This window comes from Pecten maximus, chromosome 15, assembly GCF_902652985.1.
Source record: "Pecten maximus chromosome 15, xPecMax1.1, whole genome shotgun sequence".
NCBI classification, from domain to species: Eukaryota; Metazoa; Mollusca; class Bivalvia; order Pectinida; family Pectinidae; genus Pecten; species Pecten maximus.
The window spans coordinates 10,270,016-10,295,177 of NC_047029.1; the positions used below are offsets into that span (position 1 = coordinate 10,270,016).

The window sequence follows — 25,162 nt, forward strand, 5'->3', positions numbered from 1 at the left end:
GAGTTAGGAAAGGGTTGTATTGCATTTGAGGGGTGATCTATTAGGTTTTTGCTTTCATTCATCAATCTTTATTTTCCCCTAGCGGAGATAGAGAATAGCACTAAATTGTCCATACTTCGCCTGACCACGGTGATAATACATGATAGAAAATGGCCAACACATCACAAACTTGAATGTATTCCTTTAAAGAAGATTTTAAAAATCTTCGGATTTCTTAAGAAAAACAACTAGCCATCATTTAGAAGATACGATTTGTTTGCGAATTCATGTACTAAAAATAGCATATGTCCATTCTTTCTAAAGAGCAAAAAAAAACATCTTCACAATGTGCACCTCATTAAAGGATCTAAAACATCAAGGATCTCGCTGAATATAAGTTTTCGGACTTTTATCAGTTATCCTCGACTCAATGTCATACATAAGATTATAACATTATATCATTTTACCAATTTTTTTTTAGCAAACCCTCCTATACGTATCATGTGGCAATTTTTCATGATTAAGAAATATATCGTATTTTTTCTTAATTGTATACAGTATATAGTTAAGAAAAACAAGAGGCCCATGGGGCCAGTATCGCTCACCTGGTTGGATTTGACCAAATGTCAAAATAATGTTCATGTTCAATTTCTTTTGTTTGTCAACCTCAGACAATGCTATATAAATTATGGTTTAAAGAAATAATGAAGTCCAGACTCTCTAAGTTTACAACATGCATTAATAACTTTATGACTAGTATCGATTTAAAGGAATTACCATTATTTCCCCTATGGGGCCCCGCCCCTTTGGCCCCTTGGGGATCATAGTCATCATTAATGCAAAAGCTGTTTTGCTTTCCCGAAGGATGTTTCTGACCAAATTGGGTTCAAATCCATTCATAACTTTATGACTAGTAGCGATTTAAAGGCATTACCTCTATTTCCCCTATTGAGCCCCGCCCTGCCCCGCCCTGCCCCGCCCCTTGGGGGTCAGAGTCACCATTTATGCAAAATCTGTTCCCCTTCCTCCAAGGATGTTTCCTGACCAAATTGGGATCAAATCCAATTTATAACTTTATGACTAGTAGCAATTTAAAGGAATTGCCTCAATTTGCCCTATTGGGCCCCGCCTCTCCGGCCCCTTGGGGGTCAGAGTCATCATTTATGCAAAATCTGATCCTTTTCTGCCAATGTTGTTTCTGACTAAATTTGGTCAAAATCCAATAAGAACTTTTTGACTAGTAGCGATTTGAAACAAATGTTGACGGACGACGGACGTACGACGGACGCCGCGCCATGACATAAGCTCACCGGACCTTCGGTGAGCTAAAAACATGAAACACGTGGAAATGGCTTCTTTTATAGTAAAACGAATGTGAAAAAATACTACCACCTATTTCTTAGTCCTGCAGTCCACGTGGCTCAGAGTTCGACGCTCCAAAACTGTATGCTATATCGTTTGTATGTCTGACCTTTGACCTGTGAGCAAATACCACGTGAACGATTGTCTAATATAGCAAACGTATAAGAGACCGTTACACAATTAAGTTCCGCCTGTTTGCTGGAGAGTAACGTCCGGAAATAGAAAAAGTGCCCAAAGCAGTTTCACTTTCCCGCCTTTCACGTTTAGGTGTGTTGGTTGGTTGACGAGGATTAGTGGAGCAGTGCCCCCCCCCCCCCCCCCCCCCCCCCCCTCCTACAACAAATAGTGCCTTCTGTAAAAAAAAAAACCAAAAAAAACCCCGACACGGTGACTTAAACGTGTTTGCATGAGCTCCCTAAACTATTTGTGGTTCTTCTTAAATTCGAGGTTTGGAGCCTGTGGTTTGGAGAACACTTTATAAATGGGATTGAATTAATTGAGTACGACAGGGTTGTCCCTTATCAGCGATGTTGTTCAATTATAACACGGACTTCTATTGTGGAAAGAGGTATGGTCGTTTTCCGCTTATCCTCACCTAGGCGATAGTCTGGGCTAAAAATACAGGTAAAATATCAAAATAGATCGTCATGGTCCATTGGCGCGCTGTGTGTTGTGAACGGATTACATGTATATAGTCAATCCGATGCTCTCTATGTCAAAAAATGATATGAATGATGGAACACCCCCATCGAAAGTTGCAAATAGCCCGATGATGCAACTTTACGGTCATTTAATGAAATATCCATTGCAATGAACAAACAAATTTTTCGCAAATAAGAAATTTTATATGTTATAGATTTAACGTTTGTATTCAAAAACGAAGCTTTTAACAATTTTTATTTTATTTTGAAAACGGTCACCATTAGGTCGAAACAGGCCAATATGCGCCATACCTCTTTGTATATTAAAGTCCGTGATTATAATAGGTCTGTGATATACTCAAACCATATATAATATATATAACTCAACACCAAAATACTTTTTGGAAGTAGCCTGCCCGAGAGACTTGATGGACCGACTTTTATTTGCAGCATATTTGGTAATAATACAGTGTCAATACAACATTGTCTACTCTCACTCCCACACTTTACTAATGAAATTTGAGCTAAGCTTCAAATCACTCCATAAGCACATATATACAGCATGTGCTTGTGCGCAACGTCCAGGGTTAAAAACCAGAGGTCTAACTCAATGAGACAAAAACTCTGGAAAACCTTTTGACGTCTTACCCCTATCAGTATCTTCACACAAAAGTGGTAATAATATCAATACAAACATTAACCCTACCTACATGTATATCTAAATGTAAATACAATATAGACTAGAACGGTGTACTGCCATGCGGGTCTCTGGCTAGAATGACTATCTCACCTGTATTCTCACCTGTACTCTCCTAGACACGTGTACCCTCACGCAAAACTCGTGCACCTCGCTCCTATCCATGAATATTCATAACTACTAAATACGAAACCCTCAGACATATATTTCCTGCTATACTACGTAACGCAGGAAAGTGACAATAGCAATACTAAGAGAATCTAGGTACCCGTGTCAGATAGTGTTACTAATTAAATAATACACCAATCTTCTGGGAACACACGGTAAATAATCAGGGATCAAGGTTTATATTGAGAAATTTGAGGTGATGTGTATTGGTTAAGGAAACAATTGATTTCTGCAGTCTTGGGCTGAATGATTACCTGTTTCTAGTTGTTTCGCCATTGTTACTGTCAAAATATTGGGATGTCATGTCTGTTTCTTTAATATCAGAGTTACAACAGACTCAAATAAATAATGAGTATTTAAGTGTCATCTAAATAGTAAATCCAGTGATAAGTATGTACTTTAACAAACAAATTACTTATGATTTTGAGAAATTTCTTGTTCAGACAAACATTATGTATATTAGACTACATGACTAGTTTTGTGTAACTTTGTGGTGGATATTTATTCGTTTTTAAATTTCAACATTAATCACTTATATAGACGATCCAAAACTCCGGATCTTGCATCGTATAACAGTATAAACTGCCAAAGGTTTATAATATAAAGTGAGCTATAGTTTAAAACGTAATAATTAAAAACAACGTTGTCATCAGGCTGCACTTTCAAATGAGAAACCAATAACTCGGTATTAGAGAAAAGACACGATATCACAAAATACCCAGTATGGAACACTTTCAGAAATTGTCCTCAAATGTACGCATTCAAAGTTATAAAAACATGTGCATTAGATCTCGAAGTAACATTGCAAGGGGCTGGCGGCACGCACGTTCGACACGTGATGTTTACACGTGCTGGGGAATAGGGATTGTGTCACACCTATGGGACTTTGAGAGCGACAGAGCACCACGCCAAGAGCGACAATTAATGCACCATTTATCAAGCGACAAAATAATCACAGTAATCACAGTATGACATCGATGTAAGCCTTAAAAGGCTTGTGTGATGTATTATCGCCATGTCATTACAGAATGAGGTTTGTCAAATAGAAGGTTAGCGACTTCGGATTGGTTGTTTCTTCACTAAATAGATATACATATGGTAATGCACATTTTGTACACTTAAAATAATGTGCACTTATTTACACATACTATTTACACTTGATATATATGTATCTTGACAATTCCTGGTGTAGAACTTTTCTTTGAATTAAAAACACAATTTCACACATTTCAGTCATTTGTTCTAGTAAGAAAAAACAAGCTGATTGATAAAATAATTTCAAAAGCGGCACTGCAATCACTTTATGAGAATGAAGGTATAAACTTCCGTGGATGGTCCTTCCAATGTTTGTTCAATCTATCCTTGAAGCAATTGGCACTGGGGGCTGAGACTACATGTTCTGGTAGAGCATTCCATGGCTTTATAACTCGGTTGCTGAAATAACTGGACACAAGATGTTTCTTACAGGGTCTCTTGAACAACTTTTTCGAATGACCTCTCGTTGCTCTATAGTCACATAGGGTAAATAATTTTTCCCGGTCCAGAACATCAATATTGTTCAGAATTTTGAACACTTGCAGCATGTCGGCCCTTTCGCGACGGTATTCTAGAGTTGGTAAACCAAGTGCCAACAGCCTCTCTGGATATGATTTGTCTCGAAGTGATGTTACACGTTTGGTAGATCTACGCTGAACGCTAAAATGAATGCACCCGTGCGACAAAATTTACACGACAGTGCGACATAAAAGATAAAACATTTGTACAGTTCAAAAGTATGCATGTGTGGCGTTTTTTTTTTCTCTAAGTTGTATTTTAATTATTATATTGATTTGTGATCTAGGTATTGTTAAGGTGCTTCAGTACAGTTGTGCCGAAAAATGTTGACCCCCCCCCCACACACAAATGGTTTGATGCGATATATTTGTTAGGGATAGTTACAGAAATATTATAAACAGATATTTTAATATAAAACTATTTGAATTAGATAAAATGACCTAGTTTATACTTGGTAATATTAAGAAATTATAGAATTCAGAGAGCGTACATAATTTTTTTTTTGTGAAACAATTACAATAATATCATGCCAGGCTTGTTTTTGTTCAAATGATCAAAATAGTGTTGTATTGGTAGTTTTCATGATAAAAACGGCAATTTATATTCATGTAAAACCATATAAACTGTCTAATTTGAATTTTTTTTTCCACATTGTTTTTTACAAGAAAAAGTCTGGCACGATACCTACGATATTATTGTAACTGTTTCACAAAAAAAAGACATCTTAGAAAAGCTCTCTGAATTCTTAGTTTTACATTACACACAGAAAAGGTAAGTTGAGCAGATATTGGTACATGTGTGGCTAACTCGTGTAGACTTATTCCAGGTGTGTCTTGACACAGATGACCCGGTTACCTGTGCACGTGCGTTGCCACTCAGACCAAACGTTCGTCGGCTATACTCAACTTTTCTCAAATTTTCATACAAAAGTCTTTTGCCAATTTCTGATCAACTCCAGTCATTTATTGATATCAACTAGTTTGGCATGAATATAATAATGATATACTCTTTTAGCTATAGGATTCCGATATCATATTTGATGATATTGAATATTTATGCTTGCGTAATATGGGGGAGTGGAAGCAAATAATTACTTTTCGCTACAAAATAAACATTTGCTTGTTTGTCGACAAACAAAAATTGGTATTGAGTATTAGCTGGTACAAATAATCAAAGGTCATCTGTACTTTAGAAAACATGCAATTGATTCGCTGGTCGACATTATTTCTAAACGGCACGTGCAGAATTGAATAACACTGGAAAATGGCGCTTGTTGGAAAAGTTCAGACGGCACGTAATACAGGCGGATTATAGGAACTATGCCATTCGCTCCACTACTTTGTTGTAACTAAGAGGGTCACTGACTGGCAGACCTCATAATCTTTATAGACTTAGAAGGCAAACACCATTCTTATCCATCCAATTAGCAGACGAGCCGTCACCGGAAGTCTGGACACATCTCGGCTGTCCTCTTGGCCGTGGTCTTTGTGACCTAGAGGTAACTGTATATGAGTGGGATTTTTAAACCTAACCCAGTTTTAGTACACAGATTCATAATGTAATAAACAATTTATGCATGTAAATTCATATTTGAAGAATTCAAAATAGGTCAACTGATGTGTATAGTTTTCTGAAACCTGAAATTATGTAACCATACATGTCTTTTTGTTTCCCCAAATCCTTGCACTGTATGGCATGTCTCTATTATGTAGTCATTAAAAACTTGAATGTTTAAGGTCTTTGCAGAGTCCACTTCTCTAGTGAAAACAAGTTTCACTCAATCCAATTAGCCCCTTTCTGACCAGGAAAATGTTACATCCATCTCAAATCTCAGGTAAGAGAAACGTTTCACATAATTTCATTCAAAATCTTCATATTATTTCATTTGTTATGATGACCAGATAATGGAATTTTTGAAATGTTATTTTTCTATAGTAAAACTTTATAGTGTTCAAGTTTTAAATCTGTCCATGCACAAACACCACCTTGTGTTCAGAAACTAATGGCAAATGTGAAATGGAAGTTGGAACAAAATTCCTAATCATAGGAAAAGATTACAGAATTCACGGAAATGTTCTTCACTGAAATTTCCACTTTATATATATCACTATCCTCATACTAGAATTAGGGGGAGAGTTCATCAACTAGAATCTACATTGCAATACAAGTATACCAATATTTTAGCAAAAAAATATTAATATATTTAAAGGTAAAATAGATAAAGTTTTAAATTAGGTTTTGCATTGAAGAAAGCTTTGAAATTATCATTATGAAACAAATTCAATGTACAGAAAACGTTAACCACCACAGCAACCCTGAAACCAAATACCGGGTACATGTATTAGAACCCCAGTACACCTATAAAGGAAATTGCGATGCCACGAAAAACTTAACATTTAGAAACCACCGCTGACACCAACCCAAACATTTATATATAGAAACCAATGCTGACACCAATGCAACCCAAACATTTATATATAGAAACCACCGCTGACACCAACCCGACAACACAAGCTCCCCCTCTCTTGGTGAGCTGAGTTAATAATGCTTTCGTATGAAAGAAATGAACGTCTGGAATGTTGATGAAAGAAACTTTAGTGCTTATTTAGTAAAAATGTCTGAATGGATCCGTTCTGAATTTCAAAACTACTTTTATTACTTTTATTTCAAGATAATTTCTTTAAAAGTTAAGCAAAAATTTGCAAACAATAAGGTTAATGTATAATTATTGTGGGGAAAAAAAAAAAAAAAAAAAAAGATAATACAGTAATGTTAATTTTTCATGAATTTTTTTATCTCCATCTCTGCTTTTTTAAATTTAATTTTTTTTTATATGTATTTCCTGTTTTCCATAATGTCGGTGTTAATCTACAATTAACTGAAATAACCAGTTCTTGATTGCAATAACCGAACATAATGTTCGTTTAAAAATAAATGTGAATACTATCAAGCAAGCATGTTTTTGTGGTAAGAGTTAATTAGTTATCTGTGTGAACAGTCTAAAGGAACAAAGGGAGATAACCGCAATTGAGTCAGGTAGAGGAGGAAATATGTCTGATGTTCAAGATGTATTTGTCAACAAACTCCACCACAATAATAAAATACACAAGACTTATTTTAGAATTGCAGTAACATTTTAATGACAGAAGGGACACATTTATCACTTAACAGACTAGACACGAAATTTCAGAGAAACCAGTTGGACCCAAACATATCTTTTGAAGAAAAATATATATATATATCTCTGTTTTAATTTTCAGATAAATTTTGATATACAATAATATAATTTATAATAATAACAAATGCTGAAAACATTACAACATATTACACTTTGTATATATAGCAAACTATGTATAAACATCTAGTAATGGACAGAAAAATTGAGTTATACATGAAAAATCCTTAAAATGTAATATAAAGGAGAGAAATATTAATTTTGAAACATTTTAGATTTAAAATCCAAATTTTAATCAGCAGATGTAAATTATAATACAAAATTTAATATTAAAATTCAATAAAAAAGTCATTGTTCCATTTTCATTTTTTGATCTAATTTTCACTGATAGAAAACTTTAATAATCAACATTAATTTTCTTTTTATAAATTTGTCTCGTTCTCTTACATTGTTGACAGTAGTGTATGAGCTCTAAGTAAACATAAACAATGTACACAATATTGATTTCTCCTTACGACAATCTGTACTCAATACATGATATCTGGCCAAATTTTATACTAAATTACAGTAACATTGTGAAAATGAAATGCTTGGTTTGATCAAACTGACTTTACATCACATTTAAATTAAACAAATGTGTAAAAGTATGCTTTCGAAATCAATATCTCGATAACTTATATTAATAACTTGACTCTCTGTCAAGAGAAAAGGAAACAAAATTTTGAGATCTTACTATACAATTAATGCCTGTTAATATTTGACAAAATTGATAATTTCACCAAAGTCACATTTATTTCCAAGACTATTTAATTTCATGTTGGCCGGGTCACATATATAATTTTTATCAGATAAAAGTGCACACAACTTAACAGTGTTTTTTTACGAAAATATCTTTGGAAATTTGTCACATATCCCTTTGGATCAAATTACAAATCAAATTTTCAAATTTTCAATAAGTCTTAATGTTTTTTGTTTTGTTTACTGGGCAATCTTTGAAAATTGAAACATTCACAATGAAAACAATGGGATAATAGATAGAATTATTAAAACATAACAAAACCGATAACAAATTATCACGACACCGTCAGTCAGCGAAATATTTTGTCTTCAGGGTTATGTACAATAGGCCTGACCTAACTATAACAAGCAATTATAGAGAGAATATCTAACGTAACAAGAGACTCGACACGCGGTGGGACTCCGCCCAACATAAAACAGGAGATTCAATTTTAAGATTCTTTGGAAATTTGTAAAAAAAAAATTTCAGTGACACCCCGAGATAAACCTGTCATACCTATTATTAAAATGATGGCGGGGAGTGTAGTAGACTTACATATCCTGTTGTCTGATAATCTTCATCTTTTGATTTAGCAAGTAAAAATGTCAACAAGTACATGTAAAAATATGATTTCATGAACATTCCTTGTGGTTGAGTGTTAAATTGCCTCAAGAAGACAAAAAACAACTGTTCTGGTCCATTTGAGTATTGCACACGTACAACGGTGGGGGAGCGAAGAATAGTCGCCAGGTGAAATCTGGACTTCAATGGACAATTCGTCTTTTTATCAAATTTTATCCCGCAGATTCTTATTTTCAATAATTATCATGGATTCAACAGTAACCAACAAAGTGATTTATAAATTTGTGACATCAGATATTGTAAAATATATTTAAAAAGTTCCAACAACACGGAAGAATAAAGCACTCCCGACACATACTCCGACTCGATCATAATCCCATAAACGTTTGGCACATATTGCAGATCACAAGTGTCTATGATCACAGTGGTCGTCAAGGTAACCATTCAGTAAAAATCACAGATCAGAATTTACATGTTGTATCAACAAACTCAAAATTGTACAAAGGCCCCATCTCTCTGTTTTTGTTACCATGACGACACATAATGATCACAGACTTCTAGTTTTTGTGAAAAACAACTGTGTAATGGGCTATTAATCTAGGACTGTATTCATAAAATGTTTGTTCTTTCACAAATATTTGGCTGAATAAATTTCAAGGACAACCTGTTGTCAAAGTAGATTAGTTACTTATTTAGTATTGTTTATAATTTAACAGACTTGCTTAATCAGTTATAATATAAATCAAGATTGTCCTTGAAAAATCACACAAACCTGATTTCCATAATTTTCAAAATTTTGAAGATTCATTCATTACTTGCCCTAACAATCGGAATCTAGTCCACCAACAGTAACTCTTCATTTTGATTTTAAAGAAATATATATCTAAATATTCTAATTCAATAGTTTCTAATGAAATGTCATTGCATTGATGAAGTTGTTAAAACATAAGATTACTATTAAAGCCATCAACAAATATTGTTTTTATTGTCAATTAACGACTGTAACGAGCAATTTCTGTACCTGGACAGTCCTACTTACTATTGTATTGTAATAATTCATAATCTGAACACAGGTGTTAAATTTAAGAAGTTAAATTTCTGCACAATTAAAAAACCCAAAGTAAAACAAAATGGTATAAAATGAAGAATATTATATCATATTAAAATAATAAATTACAAAAACTGCTTTAAATACACTGTAAATTACTAAAAGTCATTTGAATTTAAAAATTGATCAATATTAATGCATTATGTAGATAAATATCAAACTCATGTCCAGCAATATTTCCATACCTTCAAATCCCTTTGTTCATAATTCTTTTTGAATTTTTTTCCTTTTTAGAGAAACATAAAAAGGTAAACGAATTTTTATTCCATAATCCTTTAGAAAAAAGATAGGGATACTTTGATCATGTAAAACTTTGAATACTTGTAATGCAGCTTTGATAAATTTTACATTTTCATAGTGTTATGCTGGAGTATTCAGTCACCATGCAGTTTCAGTTAAAAAAAGAAAAAAAAATTCAAATTTTTTTCATTTTTTTCTTCTGAAAATGAAACTTAAAAAACGTACCTGCGCACTATATATTCAAGTTTATGGTAGTTTAATACATATTCAAACAATAAAAGAATAAGTCTACAGACTCACATAAAAAATGCTATGGACAGAAGAAAATAACTATATATGACTGACAACAGTGTTTAAATATAATCACATCATGAACAACCATACAGTCTTTATGCTTCACCATGCACTGTTGAAATTAAATACAGCGTGACAAGGACCTATGAGCGTTGTCCAATTCTTGGAACGTGACTGAACATAGTCCATGTCAGATTAGTGTTTTCTTCATTAAAACATAACATAAGAATTTTTCATAAAACTCTTCATTGAAATCTGTTGACAGGAACTTAAATATAATTTATTATCCAATCAGCCGCCAAGGAATGTTTCACTGTGGCAACGCTTTTAAGATGGCGTGGACTTCCTCGGCAACGGCGGCTAGAGCAAACTGGAACTGCTCCTGTAGAGACAAAATTTGTCAATGATAATTTAATTTGTGATTGAATCTAACCATGAAATTAAATTTAAATGCTAAAATCTTTCTCTTCACGTAATGTCTAGACAATAATGCTGTTCACATTTAATAAGGTAACGCTTTCCATTCCAGAAAAAAAAAAGACTCCATTTTCAGCAATTTTTGTGGAAAAGCCTTTTTGGCAATCACCCAAATATCATTCAACATCACCATACCGTGTTCAGCTTAACTTATCCTTACAGCCACATAAACCAATCTTTGTGACATAAGTAACACATTTACATATGATAAAGGAGCTGACATACATATACCATATCCATCCTGTTATAAACCCAGGTGGCTGATCAACTGTAAATTTGGACTCGAAGTCCAGGGGTGACCTGATACTTGTTCTATTACAGGACAATGAAATAGTATTTGTTCACATTTTTATTGATCTTGCATTCCTAGTCTCATTTTTTAAATTGATGGGTCTCATTGATGTGGTGAGATCAGAAAAAACCCAGAGCTTTAAAACAATCCAATAGGTAAGGGTTTTCATTACAAAAGCAAAGACAGCATGAAATGCTTTTCCTTATTCCATTAAAACTTTGTGTTGATATCAAAACATTAAACTTTGGTTTGAGGGTATTTGCCCATAGGAGTACTATTTGGTGTTGATATCAAAACTACAATTAACTTTGGTTTGAGGGTACTAGTTGCTTACTACTGCTTATGGTTTCCGGACCATACTATTTTCATTGGTACGACATATACAGAAAGGGAGACAACTCTGTCTGAGGGTGTCATTTTCAAGTATTTAGAGAGCTTCTTGGGTGGTTTTATACTATTTTCATTGGTAAAACATATAGGAAGGGAGACAACTTTGTCTGAGGGTGTCATTTTCAACTATTTAGAGAGTTTCTTGGGTGGTTTTAGACTATTTTATTCATTGGTAAGACTATGGGAAGGGAGACAACTCTGTCTGAGGGTGTCATTTTCAAGTATTTAGAGAGTTTCTTGGGTGGTTTTAGACTATTTTCATTGGTAAAACATATAGGAAGGGAGACAACTTTGTCTGAGGGTGTCATCTCCCAGTATTTAGAGAGCTTCGTGGGAGGTTTTATACTATTTTTATTGGTAAAACATATAGGAAGGGAGACAACTTTGTCTGAGGGTGTCATTTTCAAGTATTTAGAGTTTCTTGGGTGGTTTTAGACTATTTTCATTGGTAAGACATATAGAAAGGGAGACAACTCTGTCTGAGGGTGTCATTTCCCAGTATTTAGAGAGCTTGGGTGGTTATATTACCAGACATCGGCTAGTTAATGTATTACTGAACACTTTACAGTGCGACATATGTAGGGGCTGGCTTACTTTTGTTTTCACCGTGCACATCCTCTGGTCCCGGATATGTTCTAACGTGGCTGCAATGTCAATCTCCTTCGCTCCTGTTAATGATACAATCATAAACACTAAGTAATCAGGAAAAAAATCATTATTATTAAATCAACACAATAAATCTGAAAAGTATCCTTGTATCAGACTGATAATGGCACAAACTGATAACCCAGACCTCGGTAAATTTATGATTTGTAGATTGCCCAGACCTCAGTAGATTTATGACTCGTAGATTGCCCAGACCTCAGTAGATTTATGACTCGTAGATTGCCCAGACCTCAGTAGATTTATGACTCGTAGATTGCCCAGACCTCAGTAGATTTATGACTCGTAGATTGCCCAGACCTCAGTAGATTTATGACTCGTAGATTGCCCAGACCTCAGTAGATTTATGACTCGTAGATTGCCCAGACCTCAGTAGATTTATGACTCGTAGATTGCCCAGACCTCAGTAGATTTATGACTCGTAGATTGCCCAGACCTCAGTAGATTTATGACTCGTAGATTGCCCAGACCTCAGTAGATTTATGACTCGTAGATTGCCCAGACCTCAGTAGATTTATGATTTGTAGATTGCCCAGACCTCTGTATTTATATTTCTTACTTCTCAACATGTATAAGCTTAACAATTTGAAGTTGGTCTCTCAAAAATAAAGGAATAACAGATAATCCTCATCAGGCCAATATGATACTAGTTATATTATTTTAATGATGTAGATATTACAGCATATAAACCCCAGAGAAAGCTGCTGTTAAGTAAGTATTTTGTCTACCTTTGGACATCCTGTTGAGTACCATATCAACTAGGCAGTAAGTTCCAGTACGGCCACACCCATCACTGTAACAAATAATCTCATTGGTCATAATATATTCTAATCCTTTCTACATCAAAGGATCCTATTGGTCAGTTAAATGTTAATACATTCTACCCATCACTGTAATAAATATTCTACCCATCACTGTAATAAATAATCTCATTGGTCAGTTACATATATATCATATTCTAATCCTTTCTGTAACAACAGATCTTATTGGTCAGTTAAATGTTAATACATTCTACCCATCAATGTAACAATCAATCCCATAGGTCATTTACATATTGTAATTAATGTTTAAACAAAGGATCTCAGGCCCTTGGTTAGATAGAAATTTCAAAATATTCTTCATTAAAACCCATCTTTCATAATATTCAAAGTAAAAGAAAGATTCAAAGGTATTTTTCATTACAAATTATATGTTGTATCAATGAAAACAGACAAATGGAAAAAATACTGTAGATCCTATATATCTCATTAGAACTTGATCCACTTTGGTAGGAATACTGACCTGCAGTGTACTACGATTGGGCAGGAGCGTCCGCGGTACGACTTGTTCACCTTCCTGTAACAGATGAACCAAAGTCTCAGTCTCCTCATCAACATACATAACTTAAACATGTCTTATTTAGAATTCATTGTTTAGTTAACTTTCTACCAAATAAAGACAGAAAACAAAATTGTAAACATCATTGAAAATCATTCACAAATATGGTATATTTTTACCTCGTCAGTTCAAATCAGCGATGAGCTTGAACACACAATTTTTTCAACAAAAGCAAAAACTATTTAAATGGAGGTAGTTCAAACTCTGATAAATTAAACTTACTCAATCTGGGAGAGTCTGAACACATCAAATCAAGATTGAAATGCAATATTAATTTTTGGCCAAATCAACTTAAAAAATCAACCTTTGAAAATAATATTTTAGACTTTGATTAACACTTCACAGAGATTTTTGCTGTTGTAGGCCGAAATAGTTCAAGCTCATGTTTATTTTCTGAAGAATAATTCCTTATATTTTCAGAAGAATAATTTCTTATAATTCAAACAGGTTCAACAATACTTATTTGATTCTGTTCAAACTGACCAAAGGTTTGCTGTAAATAGAATGTGTTTATAGCCTCAAACAAATTCTACTTCTTTAGTTTAATATAACATGTCAAATAAAATACTTGCTTACTGGAATGTTACATACAAGTTTTTTTTAATTCATTAATAAAATATCAAATTAATAATATGAGGTAGTGTTGGAGATGTGAGCATCAGATGGCGGCGGTGTTGTTCCCCGCTGGCTACACCGTACAGCCCTGTTAATGGGATGTCAATGGTGTGCATCATTTCAACAGGAAATCTTGCAGATGCCTTTTTAATCCAAGGATGAAATGGTGTAATGCACACGCCTGGCAGCAGTGCCTGAGAAGACTAGGACCCTAATGAGCATGGTCTCGCCACAGGCCACGGTTCTATCACACAGAGAATAGAACTTCTGTTCCGACCTTAATCATGTAAATTTCATGAAATTTCAAAATCGAAGAGAGGACATTAAAAGGATGTAAGATGCTTCCTTTTATATTAACAATGTTTTGAAAGACACATTTAGAAGAATTTTTGTTATTTTTAAATCTATATCCATCTTTTCCAAAATAAGCAAGATGTTTCAATTGTATATATCAATAGAATATATCAGGTTGTCCTGTTCAGTGTGACCTGTTCATGTTCTGTGTGACCTGTCCGTATTCAGTGTGACCTGTCCATGTTAATTGTGGCCTGTCCATGTTTAGTGCGACCTGTCCATGTTCAGTGTGACCTGTCCGTGTTTAGTGACCTGTCCGTGTTTAGTGTGACCTGTCCATGTTTAGTGTGACCTGTCCATGTTCAGTGTGACCTGTCCATGTTCAGTGTGACCTGTCCATGTTTAGTGTGACCTGTCCATGTTCAGTGTGACCTGTCCATGTTTAGTGTGACCTGTCCATGTTCAGTGTGACCTGTCCATGTTCAGTGTGACCTGTCCATGTTTAGTGTGACCTGTCCATGGTCAGTGTGACCTGTCTGTGTTCAGTGTGACCTGTCTGTGTTCAGTGTGACCTGTCTGTGTTCAGTGTGACCTGTCCGTGTTTAGTGTGACCTGTTCATGTTCAGTGTCATCTGCCTTCTTAAGTGTCAACTGTTTATGATTTTTACCTTATTTACAGTCTCACGTCTTTGTATGTGTTGATTGCAATAAGCACTAAAGAATCCTTCTAACAAAAGCCTCTCAGCATGTTATATAACCACAACAGACACCACTCTTCAGCAGATCATTGTTAGCCAGATAAACTGTAGAAAACCACAAAAAATATTTCATTGATAGAAACCAACACTGCCAATGAAGTAAAATATGTGCAGACATTTAGTACATCCAGTTCAGGCCTCTCTTCGACTGGTTTCATCTGGAAATGAAATGCAATCACCACACTTTTTTATACAGTGCCACTACCTGGGTGTCCGCGGCAGCTACTGGTGACATCACGGTTGTGCTAGGTGAAGATCATGCTAACTTGCGCTAGCGTGCTGTTAGATGCTATGCCGGAGCCCCGATCACTTTTGTGACTATGCAATTTGTCTGATTTACAATTGCTAAATCACAAAAGCTCCCTGGGGCACTGACGGTGTTAGTGGCAAGTAGGCAACGTGGTGTTAGTGGTGAGCTGTCCATCATGGTGTTAGTGGAAAGCTGGTGGCAACTGTGGTGTTAGTGGCCGCAACAATAAGTGACAGTTTTAGGAGTCGAGATTTATAATTCTCATATCAGACCCAATCAAAGTTGTTTTTACTTCAAGAAATAAAGACAAGACTCTAGTAACAGTAATATGAATATCACTCCCCTCTTCCCACTAGCAAGAGAAAAATCTAACAAATCAAATTTGAAGCTTAAAGTGAACTCCAAAATGATATAGTATCTAGAAATAACTTGATGCTGTAAGATCTGTATAATCTAAGAAAATAAGTATCTAAAAACTAACAACTTCATTAATATTGAGATTTCAACGAAAGTAATCAAACAAAAGAGATTGTCCTCAAACTACAGTCAAACAAGAATGCCCATCACCACAGAACTGATATATGTACAACGTCTACCAGACAACTACGGAGGAAGTGCTACTTCGATGAGCTTACCTTCTGAAGTCCAGCAGGGCTTTGATGGAGGACGGCACTCCTAGGTCAGGCCAGGTCAGATAGTGGAACATCGTCACTGTACGAGTCTCATTAGTCTGCAGATTCTTCAGGTAGAAACTTCGTACAAGGTAGTCGTCACACCAGATGTGCTCGGAGACAAGGTGCACCTGTGGTGACAAGGATTATAAACATGTTATGGAATTATCGATGTTTTCACAAACAACCAGAGTGGGAAATTCTGCAAGTGCACTTTTGTTTTTATCAACAATATGATCTTGTAATTATAAACTTATCCATTGATTGGAAAATGACATTTTCTTATAGAAGTTGGTTAATCAGTTATGTCCATGTAATAATAAAAACAATTAACCTGAAATAGATTCCTGTTTACTGCCATGTAACATCAATTAATTTTGGATCTAAAGAATACTGTACTTATAGAACATGTTGTTTCAATAATCTCGATAATAAAACTAATCTAGCAATTAAAATGGTAATTGGATCTGTCTGTGATTCTGACATCACTGTCAGTATGTTTGTCCGTATTTTCATTATTGGGCCACTGGATACAGACACATCTACATACATGTTAATGAACGTCTATCTTGCTCAGACACTGCAGATCTACAACACAAACTTAGTTAGGACCTCGTCCACCAAAATCAATATCTTCATTTACAAGGGTCAGTGTGGGTCACTTTATCCCAGCAGTACATTGTGGTTAGTTAGAGGTCACATCAAGGACATGTTGGTGACAATCAGAAGTAAACTAAATTCAGTTGTAAGGCTCGTCTCCGAGACATTTTTCTAACAGTTGTCACAGTGCCAATTTTCTTGTCTCAGTGACACCTAATCTAACGGTTGTCTCATAGATACTTTTCAATTGTTGTGTCACCAGTATGATTCAAACAGTTGTCTAAGTGACACTTTTCAAACAGTTGTCTCAGTAACACCTTTCTAACGGTTGTCACAGTAACACCTTACTAACGGTTGTCTCAGAAACATCTTTCTAACGGTTGTCTCATCGATGCCTTTCAATGGTTGTCTAAGCGACCCCATTCAAACAGTGTGTCAGAAACACCTTTCTTATAGTGGTCTCGGAGACACCTTTCAAACAGTTGTCTAATTAGAAACACATTTCTAACCGTTGTCTTAGCAACACTTTTCTAACAACTAATGTCTCAGTGACAGTATCCAAATATCATGTAAAGTCCAAACCTCGACCTCTAATTTTTCCTTGATATGTTTCGTGTCTATTTTGAAGGTCATACCTCGTATATGTGATAGAGGTCGCTGCCTTCCTCAGGCCAGTACCGGTGACACATTGACTCCCCGTTTTCTGTCATCTTCGACAGCATGACAATCACAACACTTCCTTGTTCCCAAACCATCTGTACGAAAATAATTCGTTACACAGGTCATATATATTGCTACATAATTCATTTTAACACAAATTAGTGTGAAGTAAATCCATTATGTGACAGAGAAATGGCTACATACAAAATTGACAGAAACGCTAAAACATTTATAGGGAGGAAATAACAAAATATCATTATTCAGGTTTGATTGCAAACCTGAACTTTACTACAATAACCAACACTTTCATCCATTATTTCTACAATAATTAAGATTCCTCATGCTTCAGTGGATGCCTTTCCTCCAAGTTCAAATTATTTTTCCACTTAATTAGTTCAAATAATTTTCAAAAGTGCAATTCGTTTCATATGATTTGGAATGAGAGATCACCTGCCTTTACTTAAGATTTTGTTGCTTAAAGTTATTCAAGGTTAAATAAATATATTTTCTTAAAATGAAACCTTTAATCGATGAAAGAAAAAATGTGTAAATACAATATTTCTAATTCTTAAATCTGTTCATATTGCTCTTTTATGAGTGAAACAACATACCTGCCAGAAGTCGGCGATAGTATGAGGCAGAGGCCCCTGGGTAGCGATGTAGGCGGGGTTACGTGGGTCATGGTCCGTCTGAAAATCACAAAGCATTAGATTATACAATCCTTATTGTCTTAATATCTCCGACAATGATGAAATGTTCCGAAAACAATTATAACCCAAATATAATTTATAATACCCGGATTAAAACCTACGACTTTACCAGAAAATAAAGTGTATCATTTAATTTTCCTGCATGTTTTCTGCCAATGATCCAAAGTTTATTCCTTCAGTTGAAATTTTCCGAAGGAAAGCATTGTTGGGTATATCTAAGGAAATTTTTTGTATTAAGAAACCTTCCATAAAATCTGTTACAATCGCAATGTCCTTTGGACAGTTTTAAGTTTTTCCTTAAGTTTAAGAATATTGATAAACCTAGAACCAGATAATATGCTACTTACGATACTGCTGGCGTTGATGTAGTCCGAGCCAGACACGTTACTTGTGTTGGACAGAATCACACGGGAATGATCATCTGCAAGGATAAAATCAGGCCATCATTACTGAGTAACCCTAGGATACATTTTTTAATTTTTGGGAAATAACCAGCTGGTGGAAATCGGGAATTTTTGTGCAGAAGTTTATATGTCACTTCAGAGAAAATGGAGACCAAAATTGCTAGATTTTGTCCTCCCATAAAAATACTAGGTTTGAGAGAAAAAAAGAAGAAGTTGATTTTATTGGGAATATACAGTATGTACGATTTGTAATGGTGCCTAAATTTGGACTGATATATATATACAGGAAAAACCCTGATAGATTCACTAAGGTTTGATGAAGCATAACAAAACTACCAATACACTTATATCTCCAACATAACTGCCTCCTACAGAAAACCGCTGAATCTCTCAATCTTATAAAAAGATAAATGTTAATACATCGTAAGACTTATACATCAATCATATAACTCCTTCGACCTTTTTTATTTTCAAATCATTCCATGTTCTTTTCCTTTATAATGTATATTTCAGAGCAATTGCCAATAGATTCAGTCAGCAGACAAAATAGCAATCCATGACAGTTTTATATCCGAAAAAAAAATAAAATTGTCTGATATTCCATGGCAACAGGCTAGACAAAGAAGAAGACATTCCTCAGACATTGCTGAGCAATGTCTACATAAAAACAAGAATGCTGGCTCAACAACACATGGAAGGAATAATGTCATGAAGCAGACTTATCAGCTCTGTAAAAAAAATTATCAAATAGATTCCACTGTAAGTGTAATATATAGTTCTGTGAGATACCAGTTGAACCTCTGCTATGAGTCCCCAGTGTAATCCTAAGTTCTGTGAGACACAATATGTACCTATGTTCTGTGAGACACCAGATGTACCTCTGCTATGAGTCCCCAGTGTAATCCTAAGTTCTGTGTCACGAGATGTACCTTTGTTATGTGAGACACTAGATGTACCCAAGTTCTGTGAGACACGAGATGTACCCAAGGTCTGTGAGATACCAGTTGTACCTATGTTCTGTGAGACACGAGATGTACCCAAAGTCTGTGAGACACGAGTTGTACCTAAGTTCTGTGAGACACCAGTTGTACCTAAGTTCTGTGAGACACAGAGTTGTACCTAAGTTCTGTGAGACACGAGATGTACCCAAGGTCTGTGAGATACCAGTTGTACCTAAGTTCTGTGAGACACGAGATGTACCCAAAGTCTGTGAGACACGAGTTGTACCTAAGTGCTGTGAGACACCAGATGTACCTCTGATACAACTTAAAGAATTTCCAGTGTAATCCTAAATTTCAATGAGACACCAGATGTACCCCTGCTACAACTTCGGAGTTCCCTGTCAATGACTGTAACTGTAGTTCAACCATTGCTGCAATTATTTTCTTCTTTGTAACGCAATCATCATATAAAGCCTGTAATCCCGTGAAATCTCCCTTTTTAATTGTTGTGTGTACTCTAGGGGCCCCTTAATTCCAGGAATTCACTAGCACAAAAACCATTATGTAATCCATCATGAGAAACAAACATTCTACATTTTCCCGTTATTATTTTTTCTCAGTGTTTTCAAAACACTGTTTAATACAAATTATGATCTGTAGAACGGCAAAATTTCAGTATTGACATACAACTGGGAAATTATAAAATTAAAAAATAATTTTACATTAATTTTGTTCTTTTAATACTTATTTATTTTCAACACATGTTAATAAATTTCTGATAAAATTTTTAATTTCGAAGATAATTTTCACTAAGATAATTTGATAATGACGGCATTTCGTCACAGAACATTTGCAGTTTCATTTGCAAGCCATTAACTTTCAAGGAAATGAAATTATATCACAATAAACTCCGCATATAATCTTTTATTAAATAAACTATTTCATTATGACCTTTGCGTAATCAGATAATTACACACAACAGAATTGACAATCTGTCAATCAAATATGCACTATGATGGACTGCACTTTTATATAAAATAATATTATTGAAAATTGTACAACTCCAAGTAACATCGATTTTCTGGTCAGATATGTTCAACATGTCCTTGCTGAACGTTCCTAGATTTCTTGGGCTTAATCAGAAGAATTAATATCTTTGAACTTTCATCCTAAAATCTAGTACACCTTAGCCTCGTTTGTAATGTGTAAATAACTTAAAATATTATTCTAATTAGAATATTGCTCGATAAAATTTTTGGGTGTTTTTTCAGAAAATTTCCTACATTGTAATTCTTGAATTTTGTCAACAAATTATTAAACAAAATCCGACCTGTCCTCTCACTTTCCAAAACACTGACATGGGGTCACAGTAGGTAGTTGAGGGTTAAGAGGCATAGGACACAAAATGGCACATATATCCCCAATATTTTGTGTAGATCTTTTCTGCTTCAAAATCTTTCTATTATTAAATGAATCATGTTTAACAATGTACTAAAGTGTTATGCTGCTTGATATTAAACATTTCTTACTTTAATTATAAAAATTACATAATTTTTGACACAAAATCTCAATGGCATCATTGTGACATACTAACAATAAAATGCTTAATTTTGATAACATACAACAAAAACACCTTGAACAGCTTCTCCACATAAATAAATCTTATCAAATTCTTATAACTTAAACCACATCAATATATGTTTTACTAGAAAAGATAAGATACCCACTAATACCTTGTAAACTAGGACCAGAATTATGAGTTGTAAGTTAACACAATATCACGGTTTGTCTCATCCTCTCACACATGCTGCCAGCAACACGGAACTTCCTGAACCCAGACGGACATTTCCCAAGTGGACCACATCCCAAGCCTCCCCATCACACAGAAAACTGATAAATTCCGCAACAAAGACTCAATAAAAAAGGAATTGCCCACCACCATCTCCAATACCAGTCTTATTAACAACAGACAAGTCGGCAGATCTGTAATCCCAACACACAGCTTCACCTTCAACACAAGCCGAGTGCCGACATCATCAATGGACTCAAATTGCGATGAAATTTATGTCGGATCAATTCCATGCCTTATCGTGTTTGACCATTTACACTTAAAAACGATTAAAACTGCTCTTCCTTGTTGAGAACTGTGCAATAAAGACCGTCCTTTCACGAGGACTTCACGAGACGGGATTCGCCATGGCTAATCCCTTCGTTACCATAATGGCTCCAATCACTTTAGCACAGGATAACTGTCCTGGAGAAAGCCGATACCCAATCTGATGACGATCAACTTTATAATTGTGTCGTTGCCCACACGGCCTGATGATCCATTTTATTACTGAATTTGTGCGTTCGGAGTCTGTGTTTGCAGCTAGGGTGACTTGCTATGTAAAGCTGGCTATTTTAGGCCCGCTATTAACAGATGGATCATGGTATCTGCAGTCCACATTCTCATACCCAAACGAAATAGCAATTAAGCTTTGCCTGCATTACCAGTAATACACTCTAGTTCTCAACAAATCTGGATTTAAATTATTACAATAATCGCATTATATATTTATATTTTGTCATTATTTTGCATCTGAAGATTAAGAACTGAGAAATTCCTATAGCCATCACTGACATCTGAACAACAAATTGTATATATGGAACAGTGTGGAAGAATCATGAAGATGTTTCAATCTGTTGTGTTTAACTGGTACATTAACAAAATATTTAGGTAATATGTGTGAGATGAAGACTTACATTCTATAAAACAGGGCCCTCATTGTATCAAGATTTTACATTTTAAGTTGATCTAAGTTAGAAATCAACAAAATGACACAACTTGATCTGTTGATCTAAGTTACCAATCAGCAGAACCGACACAACTTGTTTAATTTTGTTGTTCTAAGTTACTATAATCAGCAGACGTGACAAGATATAAAATATGTGATGCCTTTCCCTATTTCGTTTTTATTCTTTACAGAACTATCCAACTGAAGCAGATATGAAATTTTGTGCTCAACATAACAGATACCTTATAGAAAACTGAATGACCTGTCTCTTGTCGTAAACACTTGACTTTGAACAGTTGGAATGGATAATTATCAAGTTGGTCAATTAATGAAAATATTTGTGGAGACAACATCTAAAACCTGTACAGACAATACTACAGATATAGCCGATCCGTCACCTCTAATCGCTGTAATGTGCTAATTGTACTCATTATGCTGTAAAATCTGTACAGGGGAGACAATGTCACAGTAATCTGTTAATCATACTCATTATGCTGTAAAACTGCTGTACAAAGAATGTCTGTAATATTGTGTGAATTGTACTCACTGTGCTGTAAAGCTGTAAAAAGGAGAATGTTGCTGTAATATTGTACTTATTATTATGTTAACCTGTAAAGGTGAGGATGTCGCTGTAATGTATATGCTAATTGAACTGATGATGCTGTAAACCTGTACAAAGGAGAATGTCTCTGTAATACACTGTGTTTATGGTGCTGTAAACCCATACACCAGAGGAAGCTGACATAATGTGTTAAGTGTATTTATGATGCTGTAATTACTTACAGGGAGAAAGCTGCTGTAATGCATTAATTATGTTCATAATGCTATAAATACAGGTAAGACTGTCACTGTAAATTATGATATTTGTATTTATACTTACAGGGGAGGACATCACTGTAGCGGTTCTTGCGAAGGTTGGATGGATCGCTAGCGACCTTGGTACTGTTGGGGTCAGCCTCGTAGGCTCCTAAGCCTTCCCATTCTCTATCCAAACGATCGTTGTTCTTCAGGTGATCCTCCATGTAGGACTGTAACACAAAGTACTTATAGAGAACATCATGTACATCATTACAATACCAATAACATGTAAGTATTAATTGTGATGGTGACCAATGTAATATATGTTTAAGTTATCTCCTCTGAAATAATGAGTCATGGTTACCAATGTAATTAATGTTTGAGTTATCTCCCCTGGAAAAATGAGTCATGGTTACCAATGTAATTCATAATTGAGTTATCTCCCCTGGGATAATAAGTCGTGGCTACCAATGTAATTCATGTTTGAGTTATCTCCCCTGGAATAATTAGTAATCTTTATATAAACCTGTCAGTTTATTACAGTCAATATATATATATATATATTCTTATATAATATCAATATTTCACAGATAAAACATTACTCTGAAAGATATATTATTATCATTATCAAGTTTTAAGGCTGTAACTGAATATGATCACATCATAAGTAGTTATAACATTGATAACTCAAAAACTGTATACAAGTTTAAATATAACACAGAACTGTAAAGGTACTGACCAGCACGATATGTCCAGTGGAGATGTCCATGTTGGAACTGACCGGTTCCTCACTCCTAGAATTAGCATGAAGAATAATTTTTTCAGTTCGACAAATAGGATTAACATCATACTCAAAACTCCAACTCTTCACATGTTGGAAAACATCAAAACCTCTCTCTGCCATCTGCCTAAATGACATTTCAGGTCAAAGTTCAGACTCTGGGTCACAGTTCAAAGGTCACAGATCACAGTTCAAAGGTCAGCAGCAAAGTTCACTCAAACAGCACGCAGTTCAAAATATTTTATCACAGTGTGTAAAGCTCTTGGAGCGGTAACAATCTATTTGCCGTTATATTATTATCGTAATGGCAGGATTTAAAACAACAATTAACAACCAGTTCATCAGTTACAATATTGCTTGTGTTGAACTTGATGCATAGTGAAAACATTAAATATAAACTCTACATATAAATTTTAATAGTGACTTATTAATTGCTCTTGTGCATACATTAAAGTATATAATCTTGTAAGGGTAGCATCCCCATTATAACCAGTGAAATACACAAACATGAGAAAAGATCAGCAGTTGAAATATTTTTGCATAGCCTTAAAAAAATTTAAAAACTGATGTGTCAACATTATTGAATCTTTCACCATTTGGACAAAAACCCATTATTCAATTTTCAACAACAACAAATTAGATTTAATATTAATAGATTTGGTGCAGGTTACAGTCCATATTTTATATCACAGCATCATGGTGGTATTGTACAGGTCGTCCTTAATCACCTCATACAGGTGTATGTCATACCTGATCACCAGGTGTCACGGTTTTGTTACTTAGGGCAGCAGGTGTTTTTATGTTAACTATTGTATGTAACATATGCCGCTATATAACCAGAGTTAACCTGTAAACAAGTCCACATAACACTCAGTCCGGTCCAAATCGTTAGCCACTTCATCTTCTCAGGTGAAAACAACAAAATCAGCACTTGTAAGTCTCCAGATTACGATTTTACAAATATAATTAATTTTGATATCAGCAGATTCAATAAGGTTTTGATACGCAGGATTGGTTAATAAAACACGTTAAAGTACATGTACAACCGTCACCTTATGGTACAAAATAATTCAGTAATCTTCACCTTTAAGGTTAAACAGCAGTACTCTTGGTTATAAACTCTCAT

General features: G+C 34.9%; 1 protein-coding gene across 1 annotated transcript in view; it reads right to left on the bottom strand.

Moving 5' to 3' along the window:
• Positions 1 to 7,516: 7,516 nt before the first annotated feature.
• Positions 7,517 to 25,162, bottom strand: part of LOC117344279 (receptor-type tyrosine-protein phosphatase N2-like) — a 165,913-nt gene continuing 148,267 nt past the window's right edge. The window contains exons 7-16 of the mRNA XM_033906972.1: positions 23,995 to 24,049; positions 23,338 to 23,485; positions 18,683 to 18,756; positions 18,237 to 18,314; positions 17,601 to 17,720; positions 16,330 to 16,496; positions 13,682 to 13,735; positions 13,129 to 13,193; positions 12,332 to 12,405; positions 7,517 to 10,960 (exon numbers count right to left, since the gene is read on the bottom strand). Coding sequence (XP_033762863.1) covers positions 10,889 to 10,960; positions 12,332 to 12,405; positions 13,129 to 13,193; positions 13,682 to 13,735; positions 16,330 to 16,496; positions 17,601 to 17,720; positions 18,237 to 18,314; positions 18,683 to 18,756; positions 23,338 to 23,485; positions 23,995 to 24,049 — 907 coding nt within the window. The 3' untranslated portion in view covers positions 7,517 to 10,888. The remainder of the gene's footprint in view (positions 10,961 to 12,331; positions 12,406 to 13,128; positions 13,194 to 13,681; positions 13,736 to 16,329; positions 16,497 to 17,600; positions 17,721 to 18,236; positions 18,315 to 18,682; positions 18,757 to 23,337; positions 23,486 to 23,994; positions 24,050 to 25,162) is intronic.